Raw genomic sequence first — 9,928 nt, 5'->3', positions numbered from 1 at the left:
GGCGACAGATGACGGTTCAAGGACTTTGATCCTTGCCACCCACATGGAAGACTCAGGATGGTTCTGGACTCCTGGTGCTGGCCACGACCAGCCTGGCTATTGTGAGCATTTGGGGAATTCAGCAGACAGATGTCTGTGTGCGTTTCTGCCCTTATAATAAAGTGAAAATACATTTTTTAAAAAGTGAAATAAAAACAGGAAAGGCATTGTGGTGCAGTGGGTTAAGATGCCACTTGGGGGGCCGGCACTGTGGCATAGTGGTCTTCCATCTGCTGGCCCACTCCCCAGTTGGCTGCAATGGCTGGAGCTGCACCAATCTGAAGCCAGGAGCCAGGAGCTTCTTCTGGGTCTCCCATGCAGGTGCAGAGGCCCAAGAACTTGGGCCATCTTCTACTGCTATCCCAGGCCATAGCAGAGAGCTGGATCAGAAGAGGAGCAGCCAGGACTAGAACTGGCACCCATACGGGATGCCAGCACTTCAGGCCAGGGCATTAACCCACTGTGCCACAGCGCCGGCCCCAGTTGATTACATTTGACTACTTCCATCACGAAAGGAGCAGAATTTTGTTTGCCCTGAAACATTCATTCTAGATTTGGATTTGTTTTCTCTGCATATGATGCCTCTGCCAAAACTACCATCTGTAGACATCCAGAACAGCTTATCCACCACCACGTTTCTCACTACTCCTGATGAATGAACTCACCTTACAGCAAATAAAGCAGAGCAATGGCCACACTCACGGAATTCACTGGTCTTACTGTTCCCCCACCAGCCTGAAGAAGCAGGCTAATGGAAAGCGGACTGCCCACTTAAAGAACCAGTGACAGCCCAGCGTGGTGGCAGTGCCGTACAGGGCTGGGGCAGTGGCTTTCAGGAGGCCGCGTGTGCCCTTGGTCAGCACCCCAGGGATGGTGCTGTCTCCCAGTGTGAGGACTCACGTGGGGGAAACGGAACGGCACCACTGTTACCCTCATTGATCCTTTGGCTTCCTGTGCCCGTGACTTTATGCTCTGCTGGCCTGGAAGTCTTCATTCCAAGGGGAGGCGTGTTTAACCAGGAGACACAGCAATGATTCCATCACACCGGAAGTTAAAGCTTCCACCTGTCACTTTGGGTTCCTTGTGCCCCTGACTCAACAGGCAAAGGGAGTTACCCCATTGCCTAGGGTAACTAACCCTGGTTACCAAAGGGACACTGGGCTGGTACTACACAATGAAGGGAAGCTGTGTCCAAAATACAGGAGATCCCTTTGGGCATCTTTCAGTACAACCGTGTCCTGTCACTAAAGCCTAGAAAGGGGAAGAGAAGAGCCGAGAGCTTTGGCCAAGGTTCCAAGCCACCAAGGCAGGTCCAGGATGGCTGCTGGCAAGGCAGCCATCTCCTGTACCCATCTGAAAATGTGTCTCCCCTCGCTGACCCTCCCCAAAGCAGTAGAACCTGGCATCACCGTGGGTGGGTGCTGCTGCTTAGCTCTCCTAAGGGGCATAAGCCAGGGGCCTAGGATAAGACCTGACTCAGGCACTCGGCTGCTCTTGCTTGGTTTTATCCTTAGTCCCAACTCTACTCCCCCCTAGACATCTTCCAGCCCCACCCACTCTGTGACACCATTGCCCAAAGAAACCCAAACAGCTCAGAGGTGCATCAATCGACCTTTAATGTCCAAGAGGCGTGGATGCAGAGCAGAGATGTGGCAGGGCCTCAGCCCTGCTCCAGAAACGAGGGAGATGAACACAAACCAGACACTTCCAAACACAGATTTGGACATTCATAAAAAAATAAAACCTAAATCAAGCACTCGACCTGTGCCCACTGAAGGGTTTCATATCAGAACTGAGTCGCCAGCCCAGGTCCCACCCTCCCCTGCCAGCATCAAAAGGAAAGCTCAGCATCAACTAAGTTAGGGGAGGGGCTGTTCTCCTCCTTTCCCTCCAGCCCCAAGCATGAACTTGGAAAAAAAAAAAATGAGCTGGATCCCCCACCCCCAATGTCAACCCGACACATGAGTCTGAATGTCTTTCATGAGAATCAGCAGCTCAGTCAGCAATAACTACCCCCCAACCCCACCCCATTCCTATGTCATCAACAGCCAGGGTTCCTGCGGCATCCTGCTTGGAGTCTCCTCCCACACATGGCCCTGTCCTACTGTCTGGCTTCACCCCGGCACGACTGACCTCCTTCAGAGTTCCCCGAAGCCCCCCTAAGTCCTTTATGTGTATCAATTCCATCCTCCATCCCCACGCCCCCAGAGGCTGCAGCCACCCACTAAGTCATTTTCCCTCTCCACTGAGACCAGCTCCAGGGCAGATGGTAGCGTGGCCACCTTCCTCTGGGTGGTCCCCAGGAAGCAGACACTCTCAGGGCTAAGTGTCTAGGCTGGATGACTGAGGGGGTGACACTTATATTCACTCCCAGAGGTTCTAAACATAAAGGCCTATCAGAACTAACTGTGCCCCTTACCTTCCAATATGCCTTCGAGATTCCACACTGTCTTGCCCCCTCCCTCCCCTCTACCCCAAACCCACGCACACATGTGCACACATATACAATCACACACACAAACACATATACACAAAGGAGAATCAAGGGAATCACTGATTTGGTTTGATTGCTAAGAGCTAACTAAGAACTACAGTCATCAGAAATTCCCCAGGCAGCCAACTAACAACAAGGGCTGCTCCAGGAGAACTCCGGAGGAATGAAAAAACCGAGGGCTAAGCAGGGAGCAGACAGAAGGCGAGAAGAAAGAATGCAAAGAAAAACAAAACCGAGCTAATCAGACCCCCAGCAAGTTCCTAGCATGATCTCTGGCAGGAAGAATTACAGATAATCCACAAAGACACACAGCCCTTACTTAGAAATTCTGACAGACAGCAAGACAAGTCTGCTCCCCACTCCCACACGCCACAAACACATCTCGGGGCCCCTTAAAGAGTCCAACCCCCACCCTTCCCCACCCTCTGCCCCAAGCTGTAGAATCACAGTTCAGTGGACTATTCTCCCTGGTACTAGAGCACTCCCCACCCGCTCCGGTCCCTCTCCTCGCCAGTCCTAGCACTGTCCCCCCGCAGACTCCCCGGCCTCCAAAGCAGCCGCCGCCACCAGAAGAGGCAGTGCACAGTTTTAGTTCCACCTCCAGAGACCTAGTTCCTTTCCTTAGTCCTCCTAGTCTTTCGGGCTTTGTTAAGGGCTTTTTATTTTGTGTAGGGAGAGAGAGAGAAAAGGGAGGCAGGGAGAGATTTCCTAGTGCAACACAACAAAAAAAAAAAAAAATTTTTTTTTAAAGTCTTGAGAAATGAACATAAAGCAGCCTTCTTCCCCAGGCAACTAAACAGAAAGAAGTTTGGTTTTGTTTACTGCGACATACACATGAAATCGAGTATACAGTCCATGCAGTAGCACAGCCATTGGAGAGGACATCCTGATGCTGGCCCCAGTGCAAAAACAGTCCCAGCAACGCCGCCTGCTTGCCATCGCTGCCGCCGCCACTGACACCTTCACCACAGCCACCTAGCCGGACTTGAAGAGGAGGATTGCAACTTGACCCAAGTAAAAATAGATGAAGTGCTTTGTCTCATGTGTGACGTAGCTGCCAAAATTTCGGCCCACAATACAGTGCCAGGTAGGATTATATTTCTTGTCAAATTCCTAAGAAAATAAAAGGAGAGGAGAAAGGTGAGTAGGGTAGCCGAAGATGAGAAATCAGTGGGAGCCTCCCTCAAGCCTGCACGGCCATGTTTGCCTGTCACCCCACCGCGGGCCCACGGCCTTCAGAGCTCAGGTTCTAGGCCTGGCGAGGCCACTCTTCCCCTCATCAATAATGGACACCACAAAGGCTTCTTATTCCTCTCTGCAGAGTCTCTCACTCTACACCCTCATCAGCTCTCCTCCCTCTCGCTACCCCACCCCACAGCACCACCAGCCCACTGTGACTCCTCAGCCAGTTACCATGATACAAACAGGGACCCACGTGACTAAACCAGCATTTCCAAATGCTAAACACCAAGACACTGTCCATACTGAGGACTAAATGTCAGGAGTACCAGTGAACACTGCACAGCTCAGTGGTAAAGGCACTTCTGTATGCCAAGCAGTAGGGGCTGCACGTACCAGAAAAAGAACCCAGCCACGAGACCAAGGCCACTCCCTCACTTCTCTCAGGGGCACACATCTACCATTAGAACTCCCAGGAAACCTTTGTGAGCCTCAGGCAGCTCCCTGCCACTCTGTGGCTCAGCCTGCAGGCCCCACAGTAGAGACATCCTGCCATGACCATGAAAGGACAGCAGCCAACTGTAGACCCACAATGCTGCCAGCCTTGGGGCTCTCTGGGCCCCCAGATGCCCCCATGCTACATAACTCCAAGATGTGCAAAGACCAATGGGAACCAAATTAAGCTTCAAATCCGGCCTGAGCCTGGTAATGTAGAACCCAGTCACCTCCTTGGGTCTCATCTTCTGTGTCATCAAAACAAGAAAGCTGGACCAGATAATCTAAGGATTCTTCTGGCTCAGAGTCCATGATTCTGAATTCTCTACTCAGACAGCTAGGCCTTCACTCAGCAAGGAGCCAGCACCCCCAGCTGCCTCTGCATTCCTTGGCCACACACACACACACACACACACAGTCTATCACGACTCCAGAGCTGCTTCTCATTCCATCTGGGAAGAGAACCACAAGGGGACCCTAATCCACTTCCACAGATTCTCTCTCTCTCATACACACACACACACACACTCTTCCAGGGGATCCTGGAGCTGAGGATATTAAAGGTTGAGACTCTGCCTCCAATGCACACGGGTCTTGAGTAGGAGTCAGGAGGCCCCAGCAATCCTCTCTTCTGGCTCAGCTCCCTTCTCACATCCACTTGGGAATTTTTCAGGGACAAAACCTGAATATACTCATCTATTTGTGTTCGTGCGTGCGTGCGTGTGTGTGTGTATATACAAGCCCATGCTTTTCTCTAGAATGTAGGGAGAGGGGACGATGCAGTACCCGAGTCTGTGGATAACAGGAAATCCCTACATGATGAGGATTATAAGGCTACCCCATTTTAAATGCTACAGTTCCCTGAAACTGTTTATGTGATTTGATCTCACTCATCCCGTATCCTTGACCTTCAGTGTTCACAGTTCTGACTTGGGCCAGTAATAGTCAATTCTTAACCTTCTCTGCGGTCTTAGCCTTCACCAATGCTTCACAGTCGAAACATTTTCTGTGAACATCAACAATAAGAAGCCTTTGTGGTGTCCATAGCAGAGTTCCCATTAAGAACACCTAAAGTGTTCTTTGGCAATTCAAAATCACTCCCTAATTTGCTCTCCATGTTACTAGGGTTCTGCTTGCTTTCTGATGTCCCTAGCTCTAGTCCTCATTGGAGCATGGTCAGCTGCCAATCCCCAGCCCTGGCCGTTAGCCACAGCTCTCCGGGTGCACACACCTTCTTGATATAGGCAGCAATGTCCTTCTCTATGTTGTACTTCTCCATGGCCTGCGTGGCGCAGTCAACGGCATCCTGTTGCATGTCCTCGGACATGTCTGCGTTCTTGATCACTGCCTTTCGGTCTGACATTGTGACACTGCAGAAGAAGCAGAGAGGTGAGGCTGACAACTCCACACTCTGGGCGTGACTATCAGGTGCTGGCTGTGGGCCTCAGCAGGAGATGGACATACACACCGCGAGGGAACAGAAAATGGACATGAGGCTTCAGGGTGGGGAGCGCCTGGGCTTTTAGCAGATTTGGTCCCTACTCTGGGAAATAGGGGATAAGAAGGAATAAGATATAATAGGCCATCAGTTTCTATCATATATACAATCAGGTTTTCCCAATTCTAAAATTTGTCTATTTCTGACATTCTAAAGAGCACAGAGAGCCAAGATGGCATCTCGTACCAGCTGTGTCCTTGGGCCAATTACTCAATCTTTGTCCTTCCACATGGTCCTCTGTAAAATGGGGAATACCAGGTTGTCCTGAGGAAAAACCAGGCGGTGAACATCTGAACAGAATAAGCCCTTAATTTAATGACCATCATTACTCTGAACACTGGTGGCTTTGGGCAAGTCTCTCGGCTTCTCTGTGTTAGCTTTCTTGCATTTCAGCAATGAGGACGGCTGTTGAAAGGATTCACTAGTTAAGAGATATGTACAAGAAGCTGTCCATAGGCCGGAATCAGCCCACCACCTGCTTTTATAAAACAAAGTTTTACAGGAACACGCTACAATGGCAGAGTAGAGTAGCTGCAGCAGACTACCAGGCCCTCCCAAGAATGTACCAAGTTCTGTTCCACGCAAAAAGGAGAAGCACCCAGTCCAGACCGCCGAGGTACCAGTTAGTTAGGGTGGAGCGGGGGACGGGGTGCCGCAGGGTGGTGGCATCGCACTTGGCCAGTCACGCACGCCATCACGTCTCAGTCCCCTCCTCCCCTCTGCCTCCCCACTCTCCCCACAGCATTCGTTCTTTGAAGCTCAATGTAACTTCTGAAAGCTCCAGATTTTAAACCCAGCTCCAACACTGCCATCTCCCTGGATCTCTGCTCCTTCAGGTCAAATTTTTACTCGTTACGCAAATTTTCAAACACGACCAACTTACTAGGTGAAGTGAAAGATACTATGGTGGGGAGGAACAGTTTATTTTCCTCAGGAATGCTGAAGTCTTTCCCCTAAATAGACATAGGAACAAGGGGAACATAGAGGGCTTTTTAAAAAGCGCCCAGGCACTGTAGCAGTCCTGTTTCACATCCCTGCTGTCTGGCCCAGGGCATTCATCCTTTAGCAACCAGCGGTTCCCATCATATGGGATGAGAGGATTCCCAAGAGGGCAGCCAGGCTCTACACTGCCACCATGGCCCAGGAAATACTGTGGAGGAGCAGAGGTGAGCTGCAGAGATGTTCCTGGCCACAGGCCCATCACATGGAGCAGTCACAATCCCCCTGCTGTCTCCTGAAGTGGCCAGCTCAATGGCTAAACACAGAGATTCAAGAGAGATCCCTGTGTTGTTCCAAGCCACCTGACCTGAGTCCACATTAGCCTGCGGGCTACACAGGCTGAAAGGGAGTGTGCAGACCCCCACCCTCTGCCCCACGCCCTCGGGGAGTGTGTGAGCCCGCTCTGGTGCTGGGCAAAGGTCAGGAGAATGTTACTGAAGACCAGACCTGCGACGTGACCTTGGGCAAATGACCATCTTCATTTTAAACCCAGTGGCTCAAACGAGATACATGTGCCAGCCTCAAAGGGTTTTGAACAAAGGTACAAAGCAACACAAGCAGAATGTCGTGCTATGACAAGGCTCTGTGTCACCTGGCGGCCTGCTGCAGGTTACCTCTCGGAAGGGGGCACTGTTTACAAACCCGGGGGTGGGGGTGGGGCCTGGTCACAGCCAGCCAAGCACTGGCACCATTTTGCCAGCGAGCTCCCCAGCTCCACTGCCTCAGCCTTCAAGTCCAAAGGAACAAGTTTGTCACAGTCATGAAAAGCCACCTTACCCTGCAGGAGAGAGCCCGCGGTTACATAATGTTGGTCTTGTGACTACAATGCCACGATTCTTCACCCCTGGCCCCCAGGCTCCTGAGAGGTGAGGCCCAGCCCCCATCACCCCTGTCCAAGGTGCCACCGAGAACAGGATAGGGAGATGCCCAGCCCAGCCCCTCCCTCCCGGGGAAAAAGCAAGGGACCAGGGCCTCCAGACAGCACGATGGCCAGAGGGCCCGGGGCCAGCCGCCAGTCACGAGCCAGGGGCTCCTTTCCACAGCGAGCGAAAGGGGCACTGCGGGGTAGCTCCCGTCCTCGACGCCCGGTTTTTGCGACCAAAAAAAAAAAAAAAAGGCTAAACCTGGGAATGCCAGGGACCGCCCTCAACACACGCACAGATGCTCCCATGCCCTCCCCTCGGATCCCCGCGGGGGTCACATCCCACCCTCCCGACAGCCGCGGTCCCGAAGGGCAGCACCTGGGGGAGGAGAAGGCGTCCTGCCCCCACCTGGCGCCCTCCCCCGCCCGGCCCGCAGCCGCGCCGGAGTGACTGGGCGTCCTCGCCGCAGGAGCCGCCGCGTCACGCCCGAGCCCTCTCCACCCCTCGGCCCCGGCCCCGCACCGAAAGCCTGCAAGCGGCAACTCGGCCGCCCGGGGGCCACCGACACCGAGGGGCCAGGCCCGGCGTGGGGCAAGGAGGCGACAGGAGCGCCGGGGCGAAGCCCGGGGCGCGCGGGCGACGCAGCCCCGGCGGCCCCCGGCGGCCCCACCCACTGCTCACCTTCGCCGAGGTCCGTCCGGGCCCCTGGGGAGCAGCGATGGCCTGAAGCAGAGCGCGGACAGGGGCGGTGTCCCCTGGGCTTTTCCAGCCGCCGCCGCCGCGGTCTTCCGCTCCCGCAGCCCGGGCCGCGCGCTCGCCGCCGCCGCCGCCCGCCCCTCGAGCGTCCCCGGCCGCCTGCGCTCCCCCTCGCGCCGCCGGCCCGCCCGCCTGCCTGCCTGCCTGCTCCGCGCCGGCGCCTCGCCGCTCCGCTCCGCTCCGCTCCGCCGCTGAGCGCGGCCGACGCGCGGCCCCCACTGAAATAGCGCCCCGCCCCCGCCCCCCCGCTGCGCGCGCCGCCGTCCGCGCTCCCCATTGGCTGCGCCCGCCCGGCCCCGCACTGCGGGCTTCTCCCCGCGCCGCTCTCGCCCCACATCTTGTTTCCTCCCACAATGCCTCGGGGCTGAGGGAGGGGGAGGGGAGCGAAGATCTGGAGGGGGTGGGGGAGGGAGCTGTGGTCTTCAGAGAGAAGGGAGAATGCAGACCCCTCGCCCAGGGCCGGAGGGGCCGAGCCTGAGCCGGAATAAAGAGGCCGCGCTCCAGAGGAGAGTAGGGAGGGGCGTGGAGACCGCAATCCCAAAGAGAAAACCGCAGAAGGGGATGGAGAGTGCAGGCCCAAGGGGGACCTGGGAAAGGCGTAGAGGGCCCAGCCTTAGGGCCAGGAGGGAGAGGAGACAGTCGGCAGCCTCAGAGGACCGCAGGGCACCCGTTCCCCCAACCCCCCACTCTGTCCAAGTGCCACTCTGTGTGCGGTAACCACAGCCCCAGGCCTCCCCTCCCCCTCCCGCTCGGCCTTTGTCCCAGTCTGAAGGCTGCAGGACCTTAACTCCCAGCTGGGGCCCCAGAGCAGGGGCGGCAGACCCTGAGCAAACCGGTGAGGGGGCAGGGCACACAGGCCTCCCGCTGTCCGGGAGGGAGCCCTGTCCCCTAAGTTGGTCTACCTGTCCAGGTAGGCCTGGAGGGGCCAGTGGAAGCCCCAGAGATGGGAGCCAAAGCCTGTTAGAGCTTCAAGGAGCCTTAAACAATCAATGCCCCGTGTCCAGGGCCCTCACTTTATAGAGGAGAGAGCATGGCGGAGCAGCCCAGATCTGGCCTCTAGGCTGGAGAGCCGTGCAGCCAGGCAGCAGACCCTCTGCAGGGCCGCGGTGTGTGCAGGCCCTCCGCTCCACCCCCACCCCTCCCAGGAAGTGGATGCTCGCCTTCCCAGACGGTTTCATACAGGAAGTGTCTACCTGAAGGACTGCCCAGGGTCTTTATTGGAAGCCAGGCATTTTGATGACACAGTGGGGCTTAGATGCTGCCAGGGTTAGCTCCCACTCCCAGCTTTTTCCCTTCACTGCTCCATACCATGGTCCGGAAGTCAGATTTGCTTTGGCCCTGGCCTGCTCTGGTTTAGAGCAAATTAACTAGCGTGCACCAGGTGTTGGGAGAAACCTGGAAAATCTTCCCTCCGGCTTGTGCTTTCCACAGCTCTGTCCTCTCCGGACCTCAACCCAGCATTGCGGAGACGCAGGCAAGGCTTGGGGGTACCCCCTCATATCAAGGGTACTCTGATGTCAGCCTCCGCGTTGATGAATGGGGGGTGGGGCACATGTGGGGAGAGGAGGGACCAGAGGAGGAGGTTTGTCTGCTTAGGGCTTGTGT

General features: G+C 55.4%; 1 protein-coding gene across 3 annotated transcripts; it reads right to left on the bottom strand.

The window, feature by feature from the left end:
- Window positions 1-1,631: 1,631 nt before the first annotated feature.
- DYNLL2 (dynein light chain LC8-type 2) lies at window positions 1,632-8,528 on the bottom strand. Of its 3 annotated transcripts, none has more exons than XM_062216315.1 (3): window positions 8,468-8,528; window positions 5,439-5,577; window positions 1,632-3,646 (listed from the first exon to the last, which is right to left on the bottom strand). In XM_062216315.1, exons 2-3 carry the CDS (start codon window positions 5,568-5,570, stop codon window positions 3,509-3,511), a joined length of 270 nt encoding a protein of 89 aa, XP_062072299.1. In that variant the 5' UTR covers window positions 5,571-5,577; window positions 8,468-8,528; the 3' UTR covers window positions 1,632-3,508. The 3 variants fall into 3 exon arrangements, with proteins under 3 accessions (XP_062072299.1, XP_062072300.1, XP_062072302.1); XM_062216316.1 differs by having other exon boundaries at window positions 8,464-8,488; XM_062216318.1 differs by lacking the exon at window positions 8,468-8,528 and adding an exon at window positions 8,249-8,389.
- Between the last annotated feature and the right edge of the window lie 1,400 nt (window positions 8,529-9,928).

The sequence above is a fragment of the Lepus europaeus genome, chromosome 18 (assembly GCF_033115175.1).
Source record: "Lepus europaeus isolate LE1 chromosome 18, mLepTim1.pri, whole genome shotgun sequence".
NCBI lineage: Eukaryota > Metazoa > Chordata > Mammalia > Lagomorpha > Leporidae > Lepus > Lepus europaeus.
This window is presented reverse-complemented; position numbering and strand designations above follow the sequence as displayed.

Excerpts from the sequence above, each read along its gene's own strand:
- DYNLL2 (XM_062216315.1), bottom strand. The coding sequence starts at position 5,570 with ATGTCAGACCGAAAGGCAGTGATCAAGAACGCAGACATGTCCGAGGAC. Across the intron at positions 3,647-5,438 it reads TTGCTGCCTATATCAAGAAG|GAATTTGACAAGAAATATAA; the intron begins GTGTGTGCACCC and ends TTATTTTCTTAG.